The following is a 21,486-nucleotide window of genomic DNA, read 5'->3' as shown; positions in this document are numbered from 1 at the left end:
TGGGGGGGGAGGGGACAACACCCAATGAATGGCAGCTGGAGTTGTCCTCTGACCCTCATGTGTATCCATGCGTACACGTGCACCCTTGTGCACATGAACATGACCACACACGAGCGGGGTGGGGGTGGGTGGGGGTGGATGGATGGATAGCTGTATTTCTAATTTCACATGAACAGGAACACACGGGGCGGGGGCCGGGTGGGTAGCTGTATTTCTAATGGGGATGTTTAGAGGCTTCATAAGAACAGCCAGAGGAACAGGTGTCAGGTTGAAAATGAAAAGTCCTAGGACTAAGAGGCCAGGCCAAGAAGGAGCCAGCTATACTCCCAGACTGGGGCCCTACCAGATTCCCATCTGCCTTATCTTCCAGGGACTCGAGTCTCCAAATGAACACTACACAATCCACCAGTAAAACCCAGCTGCTGGCTGTCATCAGCACTGGTATACCCAGATGACCCACAATTCTAGGAATCCTTTCTTTCATGCAGAAAGTTAGAATATCATTCCAGAGAACGCAAAGGTACGACAGGCCCCTTCTGTTTCGAGGGGCCTCCCGACTGTCCCACCCTGAGCTGGAAGGGAGTGCTGAGCTCCCCACTATGGCTGATGGAGACAGAAGGAGCCTATGGGCGTGAGGATGAGATGGAGACAGAAGGAGCCTATGGGCGTGAGGATGAGATGGAGACAGAAGGAGCCTATGGGCGTGAGGATGAGATGGAGACAGAAGGAGCCTATGGGCGTGAGGATGAGATGGAGATGGGCTGGATGCTGCAGCTAACCTTTTAGGAGGACTGTCCTGGCCTTGGCCCACTCGCTCCTCCCGTCTGAAGTCAGCAGGCCGATTGGAGGTAAGCGTTCATCCTCGTTGGACGCCATTTTGACTATTTTTCTCAACTGAGTGAACAGATCACCCTCACTGAGACGGCGGAAATTAATGACAACGTCCAAGACAAAGAACTGTGGGGAAACAGGTCAAACACATCACTTGTGGCAGCCAGCTCAAGGCTCCAGGCCTTCACGGAGCCTTTACAAAGCTCAGGCCCAAGGTTCCCGGTGTGGTTAATGTTTCCAGGTTGTCTTATTTTGGAGAGCATCCAAAACTGTTAAATGTACCCTACTCCAAGCTCTCCCTAGTATGGGCCTGATTAAACCTAACTACAAGAAAGCCTTTTCCTACCTCCCTCCCTCTATCCTTTCCTCCCTCCCTCCCTCCTTCCTCCCTCCCTCCCTCCTCCCTCCCTCCCTCCTTCCTCCCTGCTTGCCTTTCTTCCTTCCATTTTTTTTGTGGTTTCTAGTGCATGCAAAACCATCGTGTTTGCAGAGAGTCAAGTGACTGGTGCAGCCACTGTTGGAAGGCTGCGCCCATCAAATCTAAAAGTGCGTGTCTATGACTCAGCAGCTGCACTCGTATACGCAGAGTTTAGCCTAGGGCTTAGGGAAGCACATTCATGTGTGTGGAAGAATATGATGGAGTGTGTGCAAATCGGACTTTTTTGTATTGGCAAAACAGTAGAGAAAGCCTGGGTGTTCTTTTGGAATAGAGTGGGTAAGTAAAAGTGTATTGTACAATGAACTAGAACAAGCAGCTACAGACAGCTGTGGGTATGGATCTAAACAACAGCAAACAAACAAAGCCAGCACACAAAATGCTGGGTGTATCTGTGCACACACACCTGTGTGAGCATGAGCTTGGCACACATGCCTCGTGGATTCTGTAATTGTGAAAGTCAGGGCCTTGGACTTGGTAAAGAGTCTCTCTCTTAGCACAGCCTGCTGCCTGCCTTTCAGCATATGGCCATGAGGGATTGCCCCACCCATCACCCTCAGTGAAGTCTGTGAAGTCTGGTCTATGGTTGTTTCTAGAGGCTTGGATAGTGTGTCGTATGGAGGCTGAGAAATGCTGTTTGACTTTCTTTGAATGAAGATGAAGAAAGGTTTCACTTTGTGGCTGGCTGGTCTCCGTGTCAGGTGGCTGTGGAGTGAGTACCCGGGTAACCTTTCAGCCTGAAAACAGTGGTCACAGCTACCCTCACACGACAGACATCCCCCAGCTCTCAATGTACTGACATGATCCCGGGAAGAAAACATTAGACACCAGGCAGACAGGGTGGGTAGGGTGGCAGGGATGGTTGTCAAACTCAGGCTGTCAATATAAGAAGTCAGGAAGACCCCCGAGCCCCCACTTTTGCCACAAGAAATATTTTGTGAAGGATCAGCATACATGATATGTAGTGTGGTGGGCACTGAGAGGGGTCGGTAGTCTTCATGCCCATCTTCTCTTGCCATGGGGACCCTTACTGGGCCTGTGGAACTGCGCCTGAAAACCTGAACTTTAGGATACAGAGCCTGACGTTGGCAGTTGGTAGGACTTGGAACCCTTCTTACACACACCAGGAACTTCCCTAAGCCTCACTCTCTCGCCTGTCAATGGAGACTCAAAGGCATCCTCCACAGGGTCATTGTGAATAAATACCAAAGTGAAACTAATAAATGCAGGCTCCTGACCCACAGTCTTGCATATGGGAGGCCTTCTCTGATCTCATTCTGCCCATCCATCTAGTCTCCAGGAAGGGCATGGACTATAGGGAAATGAGAAGCTGTGAAGGCGAAGGTTCATTAGATGCGTCTCCAGCCTGACTTGGCTTCTCAGGGATAAGAACCCTGGAGGTGCATTCCATAACTGAGTATTCTTTTTTTTTCTTAAAATACAGCTGACAGAAAGAAATGGATTGACTGAGTAGGGAATCCTATTGTGGGGGGGGTGTGCCCTGAGCTCACTGTATGACTCAGGAAACCAGCCTGCCCACTTGTGAAGGAGCAGGAATGGATGGGCACTATGTGCTCCATATATGTACCACTGTGTGTTCTACACCCTCTCCAAGTCTGAGAGCCTGTGGCAATGGGCCACTTACCTGGTTGCAGCAGGCCACAATGACATGCTCAGGTTCGGGCATGACGCTGCTCTTCTGGGCCACCAGTGTGTCCTGGGTATGGCCAGGAAGCCGGTAAGAGGAGAAGAGCCTGTAGTACTGCTTCATGCAGAGGGGCTGCCCTGAGAGCTGGCCCTTGGCCCAGTCAGTGGGGAGGGAGCGGCTGGAGGGGGAGAGCACAGAGAGGCAGGCAGGCGTGAGGGGAGGGAGGAGAGGAGGCACTGGGACGGGTCTATGGTGACCTTAGTTTTCCTTTTCGAAGGCTTTTGCAACGAACCCGTGGCTATGTGCGTGCTAGGCAAATGCTCTACCCCTGGGCTACGACCCCTGCCTTCTTGTGGTCAGGCTAAAGGCACGGCAAACGTACCACTGCACTGTGGCAGAGCTCTTCATTTTGTGAAGTAAGAACGTTCCGTCTGTGGCCCATGGAGCACCTCAGAATCCCCCACATCTCTACAGCTGCACCCTCTCCCCAGCCTCAGGTAACGCACAGGTAATGTCTGCCTTTGAGCGCCCTGTGCTCTGCTTACACCAACCTGTTCTTGGCACGCCTTTCCCTCCACCCTCGCACTCCATTGTCTTCTAGAAAACCCCTCCTTCAAGAGCCAATTCTTTTGTTTTGTTGTTGTTGTTTTGTTTTGGTTTTTGAGACAGGGTTTCTCTGTGTAGCTTTGGAGCCTTTCCTGGCACTTGCTCTGTAGACCAGGCTGGTCTCTGAACTCACCGAGATCCACCTGCATCTGCCTCCCGAGTACTGGGATTAAAGGCGCGTGCCACCACCACCTGGCTAAGAGCCAATTCTTTCTTATGCCTTCTTGAAACCTTCTCAAAGTTCAAAGTAGAAAGTTCTTCTGTCCTGTGGCTTCTGAATGGTATGTCTATTGTTCTGTCTATCCATCCATCCATCCATCCATCCATCCATCCATCATTATGTTTGCTGTCATCCATATACCCACTGCCAGTTTATCCACCAAATGTGTCAATTCATTCATTTATCTGTTTCTCCAAATATGCATCCGTCCACTACCACCATGTTTCCATACATACATACCTACAGACAGGCAGACATCATGCATCTATTCCTCTACCATTCAACCGCCCACACATCCACCATGCATCATCTATCTACCCACAGATACATCCACCATCCAACCACGGCCATCAGGCATCCATCCATACATCCGTCTATTGTGGAATATCGTTTCAACTGGGCAAAGATGTGTTTCATTTGTTTATGCTGCAGACTATTACTTTAACTGTGTAAAGGTGTGTTTGTACTTCACTTGTTTAACTATGTAAAGATGCATTGTATTTGTTTCACCTTGCCTGCCTAAGGCACCTGATTGGTCTAAAAAGGAGCTGAATGTCCAGTAGGTAGGCAGGAGAGAGATAGGCACCTGCCAGATAGAGAGAATAAATAGGAGAGGAAATCCAGGCTTGAGGAACGAACGAGAGATGGAGGAGGACAGAACCAGGGAGATGCCCAGGGCCAGCAGCCTCCAGGCAGCAGACGTGAGAAGCAGGGAAAGTAAGCTATACAAAAGGAAAGAAAATTTTAAAAATCCCTGAGGCAAGAAGTAGATAAAGAGAAACAGTTTAAGTTAAGAAGCTAGTCAGACACGAGCCTAAGCAAGACTGAACATTCAAAACTAGTAAGAAGTCTCTGTGTCATGATTTTGGAGCTGGCTTGGTGGCCAAAAAGAAAAAGCCTGGTAAGTCCATTTCCCTATCATGTATCATGTGTCTATACATGCTCTATTTAGTCTCAATCCATCTTCTGTCAATGTGTCTATTCATATACCATGATCATGCATTAACCCAGTGGTTTTCAACCTGTGGGTCACAACCCATGTGGGGGATCAAACAACCCTTCCGCAGGGTTCACCTAAGACCATCAGAAAACACAGACATTTACATTATGATTCATAACAGTAGCAAAATTACAGTTGTGAAGCAGCAGTGAAAACCATTTTGTCATTGGGGGTCACCACATCATAAGGAACGGCATTAAATGGCTGCAGCATTAGGAAGGTTTAGAACCACTGCATTAACCCATCCATACACCTATCAATTCACTATCCATGCACCCATCCACATGCATGTATACATTGATCTTATGTATCATCCATGCATCCATCCATCCATCCATCCATCCATCCATGCATCCACCCATCCATCCATCCATGCATCCATCCATGCATCCACTCATCTATCTACCACCCATCCATCACTAATTCACCATGTATCTGTCCTTTGTGGGTTGAATGAGACATGTTCCACCATGGGTTCATGCACTTGAACATTTGACCTCAAGGTGATGGCACTGTTGGGGGGGGATTATAGAACTTTTAGGAGGTTTAGAAATATATCATTGGGGGTGGGATTTATGAATTTATAGCTTCCCTCTACTTTCCTGAGCTCCCCCAACTCCTCTCTCTCTCTCTCTCTCCCTCCCTCTCTCTCTCTCTCTTCCTCCCTCCCTCCCTCTCCCTCTCTTCCTCCCTCCCTCCCTCTCCCTCTCTCTCCCTCCCTCTCTCTCCCTCTCTCTCTCATACATGCTGTTCAAATGTGTTCAGGCAGCTTTCTCCTTTATGTGGCTGTCTCTTTTCCATGCCTTCCTTGCCATCATGGACTCCCCCTCTGAAACCATAGGCCAAAACAAACCCGTTCTTCTGTGAGTTGCTTTTGATGGTGGCATTTTGTGACAGCAACGGAAAAGGAAGTCATTCATCTGCTGCTCTTCCATGCACCCATGCACCCACCATCCACCCACCATCCCTGTAACGACCCACCACCCGGCAATTCATCTACCACTCACCCCTCGGTTCAGCCATCCGTCCACCATGCCTGTGTGCACGCATGCAGTTGTCACCCATCCGTCCACCATCCATGCTTCCATCAAGTGTTTATCCATCACTATCTGCTACCCACTGAGCATCCAGTCACCTACCCACCAACCCATCTACCTACTGGCCTGTTCCCCACCCACAAACCCGTTTGCTCTTTTGCTCTTGCGGCTTTCAGATTCTGCTGGGCACTTCTATGCCAGACACTGTTCTGAGGTCTGGGGAAGATAATGTTAAACAGACATGATTTTCCCACTCTGATAGAGTGTGGGTCCTGGGATGTGTTGCTGGGGTGAATATCACAAATTGGCTATCAGGAGAATTTCAGGTAGGCTGAGTGGCTGGCAGGGGCAGGAGTCCAGGGCTAAGGAGATGTCTCATGAAGGCCTTGCTTAACTGAGCCGAGCCCAAAGCGTTAAGGAGCCTCCAGGTAAGTGGGCTAGGTGGAGTGCTCACAGCACTGCCACACAAAGTGAGGACACTGCATGGACATTTCATGACTGAACCCTGGTAAGGTGAGTGCCAGAATCCAGAAGCATCTGTAGCGATGGTGGGGATTTTTTGCTAACTGAATTCAGTACTAAACCATACAATCTTATAGCTTGCACCTTGGTCAACTTTGTGTAGTAGTGACTACTTTTTTGTTGTATTTCACAAAATTTGAAAATAAAGACCCTTCTCCGGAGATAGTTTGAGACTCACCAGTGGGTCAGTGGAAGGCAGAGTGAAGGCAGCAGGTTTGCAACTGAGTGAAGAGTGAAGAGAAGGCTACGACAATGGCAGGGACGGCCCCGGACTGTGGTGGCAGGGATGGCCCCAGACTGTGGTGGCAGGGACGGCCATGTCGGCGGCTTATGCTTGGTGCACGCCTCACCCATGCTAAGCACACACACCATCACGGAAACACAGCACTGGCTTTTGTGTGTGCGCACGTGCATGTGTGTGTGTGTGTGTGTGTGTGTGGTTTTGTTTTATTTTGTTTTGTTGTGTCCTGTAAGTACTGAAAACTAAACCCAAGGCCTCACCCATGCAAGGCAAGTGTTTTAGCACTGAGCTATATTCTCAGCACGCCCTGTCCTGTTTTGTTTTTTTAATGGCCTAGCTTCCGTAGGGAGAGGACCAATGTCTGTTCCAGGAAGCACCAGGAGGAAGGCTATAGCCAAGGTGGGAAAATAATGTGGTCCAGCTAGGAAGGATGTTTGGGAGCCAGCTGGGGTAGGTGGTAGCCGCTTCTGAGCACCATGGATGTCTTGCAGAGAGAAAGAGTGACCACAAGAGACTCAAGGATCTACCAATCCAGTTGTACTATTGCCTGGACTAAGAAGGCAGGAACCTAGCCTCTTCCCCTCTTCCCCAGAGAGAATGTGTGTCTGTCTTAGCTTCCATCCCAAGGTTGGCTAAACACCGGCCTGGACGCACACAGAAAGAGAGTGAGGGCTACCCCGTGCTGTCCTTGTCCTTCACTCCACTGCTGTGTGTCGTGGATAACTCACTCACCCTCTCTGAGCCTCAGTTTCTTATGTATGCATGGGACACTGCTGTCGCCCCTCCTTCCCTCCGGCCCCAGTGGCTCTTTGCTCTGCCCAGTGTCCCTAGTGTCCTGGGGCTGACTAGGAGGGGACCTTCCTTCTAGAAGTAAGGAGAACTCACTGCCTGCACAGCCCCCACCACCTCTAGGAGTAGCCCAGGTTCACTAAGCGAGGGTGGGCGTGTGGGCACTAAGGCTCAAAGTGTGGAGACCGCCGTGAGTCCTGCTGGCACGGTTCAGCTCACCACCGCCTCCTCCAACCTTGCTTCCTTCTCCACCCTTCCTGGAATCTCCAGACCCAAACTGTCTGATTCATGCCACAGCAGTAAAGAGGGGGCTGGGAGGGAGGGGCACTTTCAAAGGTCAGAGAAAGGCAGCGATTACTTAGGAAAAGGAATGCTTACTGAGGGCCATCCTGATGCTGGGCAGCCCGCAAGGGACACCATGCAGCGGGACGGGACGAAAGACCAACTCCCCGACCCTGGAGCTCCCAGCATCTCTCGGCAGGGAGGCCGATGTGGGAAAAGACGGTCACGCAGGGCCCTACCCCCTCCCAGGCTGGGCACCCAGCCTACCTGTCCACCAGAGCCTTGTAGCTGAGCACACCAGAGATGAGGCTGGCTGCAAACCTGCAGGGAGATAAGGAGGCTCCGTGAGCCAGCTGCCCTTCCCCCACCCCAGCCCCACTTTTCCTGCTTCCTTCCTAACTTCCTCTTCCCTCCCTTTCTCCTCCAGCGCTCTCCCTGCTCCTCTCTCTGCTTCAGACACACCTATCTATCGCCTGCCATATGCCAGGCCCCTGTGTGTGCTAACGGGATGTGGGTCGCGCTGCCCCTCCCCCAGGGCTGTCTCGGATTAAAAATGGTCTTTCGGTGAGGACTGGGAATGGCTTGTCTCTGGGGGCCGGGAGAGGAAGCCAGAATCACCTTGAGGAGGAAGAGGCGCCCGAAGGAAGGCACGGGGAATGAGTGGCAGGAAAGGAAAGGTGGGGGGTGGGGTTCCCCTGGGCAAGGCCAGCCCTGTGGCTGGGTCTTCTGGGAAATACAGTCTCCCCCGGGGGCAAGCCTGCAATTTGGATCCTTTTAGTGGCTAATGAAAAGGAAAGTGAGTCCTGCGAGGAAAGCCTCGGGGACCAGTGCCAGGGGACAGCGCTATCTTAACTGTCCGTGGATGATGAGGCCCGGCTTGATCGCACAGAGGAAATGCCTCTCAGATGCGATTTGGACAACTGTCCTCCGAATCCATCCGTCCTCATTCTTTCTTTTAGAGGAAAGGGGGCAAGTGGGAGCTAGTCCCGGGCTGTGCTTGTGCTCACCCCATGGAGACATGAAGAGGATGAAAACCCGGACAGACTCCAAAGAGGAGGCCCTCCTTTCCCGCCCCTACGGACCACGCCCACCATCTCAGCGCACCTAGAGCCCTTCCAGCGGCTCACTGAGCTCTGAAATTGCAGCAGATGGCAGCTGTGCAGGCAGGGACGTCCCTCCTCCAGGAGTCTGTCTGGAGCAAGGCTCCCGGGGACACAGGGGGACTCTCAGGCACCTGGAGCAGCATGTCCCAGCCAGTGCTGCTTTTAAATGACAGACAGCTCATCGGTCCAGCGGGGTCAAAACCGCTGTGGGGATCCCCACGGCCCCCATTAGTGCCACCAAAAAAAATGTGTTTGGGGCAGGACTGTGTTCATTGCTGAATGCTACCACGCCTAACTTCCCTCCTGGCCTGACGGTGCCCGGAGCTAATGTGTTGTATTGCTCGGCCCCAGCAAGCTCCAGCCAATGCACAAACTCTGTTCTCTCCTTCCTGACGGTGAGGCCAGGCCCCACATCTGGTGTGGGTTCCTCTGATGCACATCCAGGAGCACCATGGCCTCACCTTAGCTGGTCATTGGTGTCTTGGAAGTGCTGCCGAGCAAAGATCACAGCTGGGCTGGAGTTGACCGGCAGAGCCAGGCGATTATTGAGGTACATGTCATTCAGCCAGTATTCAGATACCTGCCAGGGAGGACAGGGGAGGGGGGTGCATGAGGTCATCTAACCCTACACACCCCTCCTAAACCATGCTAGCAGAGGTCAGCAGTCCTATTCTGCCTACCCTGGATCAGCACACCCATCCTCTGGATAGATCATTCATTCATTCATTCCCCAAATGCGCTAAGCTCCAGCTATGCGCTAAGCCTGCATCTTTCCAGTCCTCCAAGCCCCGCCCCTCATCTGCACCCCACATTGTCTCCTTTATTGCTTCCTCTTTTCTGATCTTTAGTGATGCACCCCTGCACTACCCGTCCTTGTTGAGCCTCAGACCTACCTGTCACCCCACTCTGCCTCCAACTAAGCTGGTCTCTGTCCCAGTCTCCCCCGTCCCTAGCTCTGGGCCCCATCTCTCCCGTCTTCCCATTCGCTGTCCTCTTTTCATCAGTCTTCTGCCTCTCTCCTTCGTGGCCACCCAACCTGTGCTGCCAGACCGTTCCCATCCGCCGCCCAACCCCCATCCCACCGACCTATCACCCTCACCCACATCCCCTCATCTGCCTCCTCCCCGCGCCAGGGACCTCTTGTCAGCTTCTGTCCAGTAACCCTTACCCAGTTGGCTGTCTTCTCCCGTCTCTCCAAGAGTTTTTCTTGCAGGGTCTCACCCAGCCCACCAGGGGCCCCAAACCGCTTCACAATGGCCTGGCTCTTCCTGAACTGCTCCTCAGGGACCAGGTGCTGCATGCATTGCAGGTAGGTGGCCAGTGTTTGCTGCAGTGGGGGCACTGGCAGTTTGGGTAGGTCCTGGAAAACAGGGTTCATGGGCGCTCACCCCCTTTCCTTAATGTGGTCCATACCTGCTGTTGAGTCAATGCCAGGACATGTCCCATTCTGTCCCACCCACTCCCCATTCTGTCCCACCCACTACCCATTCTGGAACCTGCTTATTGGGCTTAGTTCAGCAGAACTGTAAATTGAAAGTCCTTCTTTTGCTGTCCCTGCCCCCGCACTGTACCTGGGTCTCAGGAAGGCACAGAATGCAGCCAATAGGCCTGGACTCACCCCGCACCTGCTGATGTCATCAGACAGGCCTGGGTTCACACCCTGACCCTGAGGTTGGCATCAGACAGACCTGGGTTCACACCCTGACCCTGAGGTTGGCATCAGACAGACCTGGGTTCACACCATGACCCTGCTGTTGGCATCAGACAGGCCTGGGTTCACACCCTGACCCTGCTGTTGGCATCAGACAGGCCTGGGTTCACACCCTGACCCTGAGGTTGGCATCAGACAGGCCTGGGTTCACACCCTGACCCTGAGGTTGGCATCAGACAGACCTGGGTTCACACCCTGACCCTGAGGTTGGCATCAGACAGGCCTGGGTTCACACCCTGTCCCTGAGGTTGGCATCAGACAGGCCTGGGTTCACACTCTGACCCTGCTGTTGTCATCAGACAGACCTGGGTTCACACTCTGACCCTGCTGTTGTCATCAGACAGGCCTGGGTTTACACCCTGTCCCTGAGGTTGGCATCAGACAGACCTGGGTTCACACCCTGACCCTGCTGTTGGCATCAGACAGACCTGGGTTCACACCCTGACCCTGCTGTTGGCATCAGGCAGGCCCAGGGTTCGCACCCTGACCTTGCTGCTGATCGATGTATGTCCTTGGGAAAGTCTCTCCCTCTGCCTGGGCCGAGTTCTTCCTGTGACAAATGATCCTCTCACAGGAAGGAAGGGATGACAGATGGGAATGTGCTCTCAGCACATGAAGGATGGGTCTGGGATGAAAGATCATTGGTGAGATTGCTGACTGCTGGTCACTCTTCGTGTAGAACTCTTCCCAGCTGGTGCTCCAGGGTCTGAGTGCTCCCTGGACTGGAGGACTGCTCTTCTAGAGAGAGCCGAATGGGTGGAGACACGGCTTCCTGGGCAGGAGCTGTTTCTGCCCTGTGCTTCTTGTTCCATGCTTCGAGGTATGAAATCCAGGCAGGGGACTGGTTCCATGTGGGGACTAGAGTCAGGTTGGGGACAGTAGAAGTCTTTCTTGCCCAGATCTCTCCAAGCCTTGGGTCATTTCCACCCATTGGATACAAACAACATATCTTCCTACCTCATGGATCCCAAGAAAACAAATGAGAAAAATAACCCACTCCAATAAACATATATAAGGTTTGGTTAACTGGCCTTATCCGTCTAAAGGGAATCCCAAGAAGAAGCCTGCGGTCTCTGGGCTCCAGGTGAGGTGTGTCAGAAAGGAACCCCCATGGAACCCTACCACATGGGCATTGCCTGCTTCAGTTAATCAGCCATGGTTGACTAGGGGTCTTGTGTGTTTGTCTCCAACATGTTACATAGGCAGGGCAAAGATTTTTGTCATTACAGATGAGGAAACTGAGGTCCACAGTATGGAGAGACTAACTCTAGGACTCTAGGTCACGAAGTAAATTTTTTTTTTTTGGTTTTTACAAGACAGGGTTTCTCTGTATTGTTTTGGAGGCTGTCGGTCCAGCCTGGCCTCGAACTCACAGCGATCCGCCTCCTCTTCCTCCCGAGTGCTGGGATTAAAGGCGTGTGCCACCACCGCCCGGCCACGAAGTAATTTTAATTAATGTATTTTTCTTCCATCCTATCCCTCCCTTCATGTCCCCTCCCCTCCTTTCCCCTTCCCTCTTCTCCCCTCCCCTCTTATCCTCCCCTTCCCCCTTCTCTGTCACCTCCTCTCCCTCCCTCCCTGCCTCCCTCCCTCCCTCCCTCCCTCTCAGACCCTTGTACATGCAGGCAAGCACTACTGCCGAGCTCCACCCCCCACCCCCCCACCCCCCACCCCACCCCGGTCACTTCTCCTCCTTTCTCTGGGGATTTTCCTCTCCTCACAACTTTTCTGCTTTCCCTTCTGTTCCCCTCTCTCAGCCATTGATGACAGAAAAGCCAGATCATCGCTTAAATTGTTGGCACACAGCAGGGTTCCTTTCTTCAGGGGTTTCTTGTCTGGAAGATGGTGAGTGGTTTCCATAGGGTAGCCAAAGGCTCACCCGTCCTGGTGGGCTGCTGAGAGCACCTGTCCTCTCCTGAGGCTCAGCCCTGGGTGGGGGCAGGAGTACTGACGGGTAAATACTGTCTGCTGCTGTCTCTGGGGCTCACTACTTTGGCTGGAGGAGGAGTGTCAGCACGGACTTCTGGTGCTGCTGTCCTGGGGACACTACAAATACAAGGGTAGGTCTGGGCAGTGTCCCAGGTCCTCTAGCCCACTTCAGGCAAGCCAGGCCAACCTCCCCTCAGCCACTCCTGTTCCTCCTCTTAGATTTATGGGGGTCTGTGTGGATAGGCCGGGTGGTGGCCTGGCCAGGAGTGGTGGCAGGTTTGACTACAGTGTCTGGGCTTTCCCCTGTGCTGTGGCACAATCTGGGTGAGAGGGAAGCGGTGATGGGTAAGATGATCAAATCTCAGCTCCAGGTGTGCTCCCTCCTCTGACGGCTGTGGACCTCCAGCCCTGTGAAGACTTGCAATCCTGGAGCCCACATATTTCCTGGGAGGCTCCTGTGAGCTAGGTCCTGGACTGGTCTTAGAGACAGACGAGAAACAGAGTCTGCCCTCCAGGCAGCTACATCCCGAAGTAGGGGAAGAAGAGGGACGTGCCATGGGCTGCAGCAGCAACAGCGTGGTCAGCTTGAGGTTGGGGAAATATAAGGGGCAAGGTCAAGGGCAGAAGCTGGAAAGTTCTGACAAGGGGGGTGGGGTTTGACAAGAAAGGTGTGGCAGAGGGCCTAGCACATGCAGGGACTTGAAGGGAGATGCTCTGCTCTATCTCTGCAAGGATAGCTGTAGCAGGAGGGAGGGTGCCTTCTCAGAGAGGCTGCCCAGGGAGGGTAGTGTTGTTTCAGACCGGTGGAAAAGATGATGCTTAATGCTCTTGGGCTGAACCGCTGGCAGCAGTTGAAGATGGGACGAGCCAGCGATTGGGAAGGGGGTTCAGCCTTGCCTAGGCAAGCCCGTTGGGCTTGAAGCCATCTGAAGTAAAACTTGGGGTACAGTGAGGTTGGGAGGAGGTGAAGGAGATGATGCCTGACTGGTGCCATGGGTTCCCCTTGGACCTGAGACTCAGAAGTTGTCTGCATTCCCCAGCAGCCCGAGGCTACGACTCCTCACTTGACCCACAAGGTAATTACGAATGGGATGAAAGCCTGGTGCCTCTGCCTCCATTTTGAGTGTGTTCCGTTTACTTTGGGTGAGACTCCTGCCTGATTCTGCATGTGGGCATAATAACCACTCAAGGACTACCTGTCTTTAAAAACAACAACAACCAAAGAGACAACAACAGCAATACCTAACCTAACTCACCCCTCTACATGGGTGAAAGTACAAGGATAAAAGGAATTTAACTTAGCCCTGCGGTGGTGGTGGCGGTGGCAGCAGCGCGAACCTTTAATCCCAGCACTCGGGAGGCAGAGGCAGGTGGATCTCTGAGTTCAAGGCCAGCCTGGTCTACAGAGTGAGTTCCAGGACAGCCAGGGCTATTACACAGAGGAACCCTGTCTCGAAAAATAAAACAAAACAAAGAGAAACCTAAGCATCTCTCACGGGTTTTCCAGTGCTCCGGCCCCTCCAGTCATTGCTCTAAACACCAGTTATTTTGCATTCCCAAACAGCAGCATCCGAAGCCTTAGAGAGCAGACAACCCTTCAAATCAGGGCAATTATCCACAATAAGGGAGCTTCCCTCTGGGCCAAGAAAACATTGGAAACCAAACTGCCTCCCCCAAATGGTCACAGTAGCAACTTCTGACTGCCTTGCAGAACCCTAGCTGAGATAGTGATCCACCAGACCACATCTTTAGTCTTGACCATGACTGTTGGCCTCCACATATTCCTGCTCCTTCGCTGATTCTTCCTCTGAAACTTGCAGTTTATGGCCATGCCTTGAAGATAAGGTTAGGGTCACTGGGCCTCTTTACCTACTCATCTTCCCAAAGTGTCAACTGATTAAGTCTCTTTTCTCTACCTGTTTTACCAATCTTGCCTCCGGAATTGATATATTGAGGACAGATGGCTTAGTCTAGCCTGTAGGAACTACTAGAACCAGAACTGGGGCTTTTCCCCTAAGACCCCAGTAGCAGGGTACTAGCTCTTCAGGCCGGATCGCACTCATCTGAAGAAGAGGACGGGACTGCAGTCTGGCCTTCTGCCTAGGAGAACACAAAGTTAGGGAATAATCCAGGGACGAGTGCCACTCAAGACTGTTCTGGAAATAAGAGTGTGTGAGAGGAGAGATCAGGGATCAGACACATGGCTGAGAAAGTTGCTCACCAGCTCCTCCTCACTGCTAGAAGGTTTTGCAGCCATCTTTTGGGGGACCTTTTCCAGGATGGGCATCTTGGTGATTCTTGCTCCGGAGTAGCAGAGCTGTAGACCTTGAAGCAAAGGAGAGGCGGCATCACAATGAGCCATTTAGGCCAGAATGAATCCCTCACCTCCCATAGCATCACCTCCACACCAGAAGGAAACAGAGGCTGACACTAGTGTGCAGCGAACTCAGGGTTGCTATGACCACCACCTCAGACCTCAGCCCTGGGCCCCTGACCACAGTGACCCCTGTGAATCCCAAGGGGGGAGAGTGAATCCCGCCTTGAGCCACCAACCTGATGGCTCCCATGAAGCTGATGTGACTCAAGGCTGCCTGGCTATCACTTGCCCGCTCCCAACCTTCCAGGGTCAGAACAGCAGCTTTGCTTCACCTGGAACTCAACTGGTGCATGCTGTGCTGGCCTCAACTCTTACCCAAAACTGTAGCTCCTCAAGGGCAAAACCATACCAAACTGTGCTCATGTTTTTCTGCAGGATGCCTGGCCTGGGTCTGGTATGGAGTAGAGAGGATGTGAATTCAGGCCCCCGTCCCCCATCCTGTGTGTGTATGAGTATGTATGCATGTGTGCTTGAGTGCCCTCAAGTCTTCTAAGGCCCTGCATTCTGTGTGACATTCTGGACTGCTAGAGGACCACAGTGGTGACTTGGGTAGTCTCTGGGCAGCAACCTCCAAGGGCAGGCACAAGGGGACTGTGGAAGGACATGATCCCAAAGAGTAGGTAGTCAGGACCTCTAGGGTCTCCTGACCTGGGAAATTAAGACAATTTGGAAGGTGCATTAGAAATAAACTAGGCTAGGAAGAACACAGGCCAATTTTTTTCCAGAGCTGTGGGGTACATCTTCTGCTCCACTAACCCAAAACCTGCACAGATGCAGTCAAGATTTCTACCAGCCTACCCTTTAATCTCCCCCAAGAGGCTAAAGCTGATGCGTAGCCTGTTGGACCACACCAGCAGCAGCCTCACTGAGAGTCAAGCTCAGCCAGGTGCTGGTGTAAGGCTCTGTTTGTCTTGGGGAGACACGAATCGGAAAGGTGGAAGGGCCAGATCCAAGGATGGAAAAGTCTGGGAATGCCTGGCTTCACTGGACAGAGAACATAAAGGCCTCGCAGGATTTTACAGTGCACTCTCAACACAATAGTCCTTGAGCCCAACTGTGTCCAGAAACTGCCCGTGAACATGTACGTGTTTTGTTGATTATTTTGAGGGTTCAGCCAAGCCAAGGTCAAGCTGATAAAGGCTCTACAGATTATTCAGCCAATGCCACCTCAGTAGTGGGAAGGGGAAACCACTGGCCAGGCCCCAGCCACTTCATATTTTGGAGAGGAGAATGGACTCCTGCCAGCTGACATTCTGATGGGTATCCCCTCGTCTCCCCCAGTCCCCAACTCCTTACCTCCTTTACCCAGAGTTAGTGAGTTTGTATGTGTTTGCCTTCCTGTGCTTTGGTACCCTCCCATCTCTGCTTCTGCTGGCCTGGCTTGTGGGGTCTACTGGGAGAGATCTCTGCTCTGTCATGAAGGTCCAGCATAAGTCTGACCTGGCTGCCCAGGTTCTCTCTGCTGCCACTCCTGTAGAAATGCTACCTGCCCCGCCGGCACTCCCTACCTTCCCAAGAATGGCTGGAGAAAACTGGGGCCCAGGGATGACAGCAACAGCCCCTAGTATTGAACACCAAAACCACAGATCTTGGGCTTGGTAGACGTTAGGTGAAGTAAAAACAACGCAGGTGGGCGGGTAAAGATTAGGGGAGTCCCAAACCCTGATAATGAAGCCCTCCCAGACCAGGCATCCAGGAAGCAGAATCCTACAGTCTCCTGGATGTACCCCGACGACCACTGGTGCCCGGGAAGCTGAGAGTCTCCTGGGAGCTGTCCCTCCGTGGACAGCTCCTCCGGAGGGACAGTGCCTGAATCCGCAGCGCACCAAGGCTCAGCTCTTCGCGCCAGCGCAGGGCTGCTGCCCAGCGCTCCTCACCTGCTCTCCTGGGCTGTTCTGCGCCGCACTGGCGCTACTCCACACCAAGCAGGGTTGGGCTGGAGGCAGCTGTGTGAGCCAGAAGGACCAGAGAGGGGGGTGGCAGCTTTGCCAGAGATTGGGGCCGCCGCCTAGCTCTGTAGTAGAGCCTCCAACGACGTTGCCGGGTCCCAGCAGCTGCCCGACTGACAGCAAGCAAACCAGCCCCACCTCTCTCAACTCCCTCCCCTTCCTCCTCCCTCCCCTTCTCTTTTTCCCCTCCCTGGTCCCTCCCTCCTTCTCTTCCACCACCCCACACCCCGCCCTGCGATTCCCATCTTCTGTCCTCAAAACCTGCCTCGGACAGCTTCCCGGATGAGTTCGTGTGCTGGCATCGCATTTAGACCCTGGAGAGGGGCACAGAACATTGTCCTACTAATGCCCATAGCCCCACCCCAGCCTCCCCCCGGTCCCCACGTTACCCCATCTGCATGGTCTCCTGTGCAGCTGCTAATGCAGAACCCGGAGTGTTTGGATCAAAAGAAATTCTGCCCCTCCTAAGAAGCTAGACCAGGCTGGACCCTACTGCGCCCCTTTAAAATATTGTAGTTAATGAGTTTGTTGGCCATTCTGGCACCTCCCCTCCTTTCTTTTACCACCCCATCCCTTCAGGATCTAGAGGGAGGGAGGAGGATCAAGGGGACACAAACTTGGTCTACTCTGATGGCAGTCAGGGGTTGTTTGGGGACTCAACCAAAGGCCCGCAGACACTTCTCCCAGGCAAAGTGCACCCTCATTAATATATGGTATATATCTCACGCAAGCAGACTCATAGACAAGGACAGACAGACAGACAGACACACATACACACACACACACACACACAGTATGCACATACAGCTTACCCTAACCCACTCCTCTCCATGGACAGGCAGCAGGACCCAGGAATGAGAGCACTGCCTGCAACCCTTGCCTCCCCCGTCGGAAATGAAGGGTGGGAAACTGCCCTGACATCCCCGAATGGATGGCCGCTTTCATTTCACAGGGCAGGCTAGGGATCGGCACCAGTTCCCACATCCACACTCCTTCCCATCTCCATTCGGGCTGCCAGAGACTGAACAATGGCTCTCCCATTCCTCAGGTAATAGAGCTGTAAGGAACACTGTCCCCAGGCTGGAGCCCTAAAAGCCGGGCACTGCCTCTCCCTTCTCTGCAGAAAGTAGCTCCCTCCTGCTCCCTTCTTGACAAGATGAGATCCTGGTGTGTGGGGAAACCACCCCGTTCAGGCAGGGAGAGCTCCTGGTGCCCGCTGTGCTCCAAGGCCAGGCATATCTGCAGGCTCCCTCGGGTGGAACCTCCGGGTGCTGCACTAAGCTTGGAAAGGAGGGACTGTGTGTGTGTGTGTGTGTGTGTGTGTGTGTGTGTGTGTGTGTGTGCGTGTGCGTGTGTTTCTGGGTATCCATGGGGGAGAACCTTATTTGAGTTTCTTTTCTTTTACCAGGCAGCAAAGGAGCCTATGGGCTCCCATTCCTCCTCAGCCCTGGACTGAACCCGTGAAAGCCAGGCCAGCCTTCCCTCTGCTCAGGTTTTGACACCACCCATTCCTCATCAGTAAAGAGACGGCCTCCTCGGATAGATATGGTTTATTAATTCAGGCCGGAAGCACCGGGGTGCAGCAGACCAAGTTTGGCACTGGAAAGATCCGCAGGAAGGGACAGACAGTTGCATGGCTATTTTGGGGTGCTCGGTGGGTGATTGGCGATCGCCCGTACACCTCTTCACCTCTGCCAGGAGTCTAATAGCTTCTCATGCCTCCCTGCTCCATTCCCTCAACAGATAAGAGAGAGTGTAAGGGGGAGGGGCGGTTAGATCGAGATGGGCCACGGAAGTAGGGATTCCAGCAAGGGAATTCGAGACTGGGGAGGGTACTAGGGTACTCGCTGGAGGAGGTGGATCCCAAGTCATAGTAGGCCAGTGCTCTCGCAGAATGGCCACCTTGACCTAAACGGGGAGGGTAGGAGGCCTGGAGGTCTGCTAGCTGCGAGCGTAGTAGCTGTAGTCATCCTCGCACCCATCAAAAGGGCCAGGCGGGCTGCAAGGTTCGCCGCCGTCCGTGCCCTGCACCGAACGCTCACGCAGGCGCACCGCGTCGTACAGACCCTGCGGCGGTTCATCAAGCAACACGTCGCGCTCGGACCGCGAGCGTGTAAGGAGGCCCACATTACGCAGGAGCAGTAGGACCGGTGCGTAGAGCAAGTTGGCCAGGCCCATGCCAAGGCTGAGCTGCTCAAAGCCAAGCGAGTGAACGATATGGCCTGCCACTATGGGCCCGAGCGCGTAGGCCACAGAGTAGGAGATGTCAGCTATGGCATAGACGCTGCCATAGACTGATACGTGGCGCACGTCCACCAGGAAGGCGAGCGTAGGTAGCAGCGCCGTGTCCACCAACGCGATGCCGAAGCAGAGGCCGCAGAGCGAGACCACTAGCGGCGCGAAGGAGCGGCAGGCAGGCACGATGCACGAGCTCACGCCAATCACCGCTAACCCGAGAGCGCCGTACAACCACTGCAGGTGCGGGTAGCGCGCCGCTAGGCGCACTGTGAGATAGACGCCTAACACGTGCGGCACGAAAGCCGGCAGCCAGGCCATGCCCATCTCCCACTCGGATGCCGCCATTGTGTGCTTCATCCACGTGGCTATGGTGGGCTCGAGGAACGCAAGGGGAATGTTACAGGTCGTGAGCGCGCCGGCTACCACAGCGATGTAAGGGTCCAGCATGAGGCGGTGGATAGGTGTGCCCACCGGCAGGTTGGCCCGCGCTCGAGCCGCAGCCGAGAAAGGCTTAGCCACCGCCAGCAGCAGCAGCGCGTCGAAGAGCGAGACGGCAGCGAGCACTAGAAAGGGCACACGTTTGCCGGCGAACTCGTAGAGGATGCCCCCAAAGGGTGGCGCCACCAGACTTCCAAAGCTGATGAAGGCCAGCGCCACGCCCAGGGCACGGCTGCGCTCAGGCTCCTCGGGATACTTGTCGGCGATCATGGCGATGCCAGACGTGTCCGCGAAGGCTGAGCCCAGGCCCTGCAGACTGCGCGCAGCGAAAAGCGTGGCATAGTCCTCTGCAAAGGCAAACATGACTGTGGAGGCGAACATGACGCCCAGGCCAATAAGCAGCGGCACGTCGTAGCTCATGCGATCAATGAAAGGCCCGCTCAAGGGGTTCACCAGAAGCTGCAGGATGGCCTTGGAAGCAAACAGCACCCCTATCTTCACATCTTCACTTTCTGTGGGGTAGCGAGGCCGCAGGATTGACCGGCCAGACCCGGCAGCCGTCGGGGACGCCGAGGTGTTGGCCGAGTAGGCGCTGGCATTAGCCAGAGTGGGCGGCGGCAGGGTGGGTTCCCACACCTCCGAGGCCAGCGTAGGGCTCTCGCTGCCCCCTCGCATGTGGGCGATATAGTCGGGAACAATGGGGACGATGACCATGTACAACATGTTGTCCAGTAACAGTGCAACGCACACGATGACCAACACCAGGCGCCGCTGCCTCTGGGGCTCTTGTAACGCGGCTCCCACCGCTTCCGACAGCTTGGTGGCCGCCGCCCGGGCCTGACCGGTTGGTGCGCTGGGTTCCATGCCCCCACCCGCTGCTCTTCCGAAGATGCCTCTGCTGGAGTCGGGTGCCGGCGTCCCGCGGTGCAGAGGCTAGGGTACGGGACTTCGGGGGCGCGGTCCTAGCCGCGTAGCGCCCCCCTGTGCTTCAGGTGGCTGCGGGGCTCATATCCCCGAGCTCAGAGAAAAGCAAGGATTGTCCCGCGCGGCGCCGCTGCTCTCAGCTGCTCCGGGGACCAGTTGCGGCTGTTGCAAGTGCAACCGCGGAGGCGGGCAAGCAGAGGGGTTGAGGCGGGAGACCGGAGGCGCGATGCCCAGAGGACGCAGGAGCAGCCCCTGCAGCGCAGAGAGGCCGAGTGCGCCCGCCCAGGGGCATGCTGCCGCCGCCCGCCGTCTCTCCAGCCCGCCGCCGCGCTCCCCTCCCCGCGCGTCCGCTCTCGCCTCTTCCTCCGCCGCTTCTTTTTTTTTTTTTTTTCTCTCTCTCTCCACTTGGGGCTATGACGCGGTGAGTCTCGGCCCCCGAGTGGTGCCCCGGCCACTGGCGTCGCTCATGCTAATACGACGTCGTCGGGGCGGGGGCCGGGGGCGGGGCGCGTCCGGGCAGGGGTCCGCTTTCCCAGATGCGCCTAGGCTGGAAGCCAGGGGAAGGTGGTCTTTGGGAGCTAGAGTCCTAGACAAGCCCTTAGGGATGGTTGCGCCGTGGGAAGAACCGGTTCTCAGTCCCCCCCCCCCCCCCCCCCCCCCAGTTCTGGGACCCACAGGAGTGAGGCCCCCGTTCTTCCCCTACTTGGTAGAAGGGGTGCGGCAGCTGGTTCCCCGCAGCCTGGTGGGAGACGGGACAGCCGGGGGCTCTAGACCTCCTCCTCAGCCTGGACCTCGGCGCACAGCGGGCACGGAGCCCCCGAGGTGAGCCGTGCTGCCTCCATCTGTTCTCACAGCTGGAACGCGCAGCCGGGACCCCGGGGCACAGCGCGCGCATCCCCCCCCTTCCTCAACCCCGCCCCCAGCCCCTCTCATCCACTCCTCTGGGAAGGGAGGGGGAAGGCACAGAGACTTCGGGGTCTGATTTCGACCCACCTGCCCTTGGGCGGAATGTCTTGGCCGAGAATTCCCGACTGTGCGCGTGTGAGGATTGGAGGGAGGAGTCGTTCCCCGCACCCAGGGTCCTGGACGTCAGCGCCAACCCTTTTTGACCTCCCCCTGCCTGGATTCTCCCTTTCCGCTTTCCCGTTAGCCGGCCCCCCTTCCCCTCCCCAGCCCCGCCTCTTTTCCCTTCCTTTCTCTCCCTC

At 54.7% G+C, this 21,486-nt stretch overlaps 2 protein-coding genes across 3 annotated transcripts in view; both read right to left on the bottom strand.

Annotated features, from left to right (window-relative positions):
• Chat (choline O-acetyltransferase) overlaps window positions 1-16,804 on the bottom strand; it is a 54,314-nt gene extending 37,510 nt beyond the window's left edge. For both annotated transcript variants that reach the window (XM_040747740.1, XM_005077653.4), the window contains exons 1-7: window positions 16,610-16,804; window positions 14,577-14,680; window positions 9,884-10,075; window positions 9,177-9,295; window positions 7,880-7,933; window positions 2,913-3,093; window positions 780-957 (exon numbers count right to left, since the gene is read on the bottom strand). In XM_040747740.1, the coding sequence (XP_040603674.1) occupies window positions 780-957; window positions 2,913-3,093; window positions 7,880-7,933; window positions 9,177-9,295; window positions 9,884-10,075; window positions 14,577-14,642 (790 nt within the window). In that variant the 5' untranslated portion in view covers window positions 14,643-14,680; window positions 16,610-16,804. The remainder of the gene's footprint in view (window positions 1-779; window positions 958-2,912; window positions 3,094-7,879; window positions 7,934-9,176; window positions 9,296-9,883; window positions 10,076-14,576; window positions 14,681-16,609) is intronic.
• A 1,412-nt stretch (window positions 16,805-18,216) lies between these two features.
• Slc18a3 (solute carrier family 18 member A3) lies at window positions 18,217-20,574 on the bottom strand. The gene has a single exon (XM_005077652.4). It carries the CDS (start codon window positions 20,219-20,221, stop codon window positions 18,623-18,625), a length of 1,599 nt encoding a protein of 532 aa, XP_005077709.1. The 5' UTR covers window positions 20,222-20,574; the 3' UTR covers window positions 18,217-18,622.
• Between the last annotated feature and the right edge of the window lie 912 nt (window positions 20,575-21,486).

Source organism: Mesocricetus auratus, unplaced genomic scaffold (assembly GCF_017639785.1).
Source record: "Mesocricetus auratus isolate SY011 unplaced genomic scaffold, BCM_Maur_2.0 Super-Scaffold_100006, whole genome shotgun sequence".
Classification (NCBI taxonomy): domain Eukaryota; kingdom Metazoa; phylum Chordata; class Mammalia; order Rodentia; family Cricetidae; genus Mesocricetus; species Mesocricetus auratus.
This window is presented reverse-complemented; position numbering and strand designations above follow the sequence as displayed.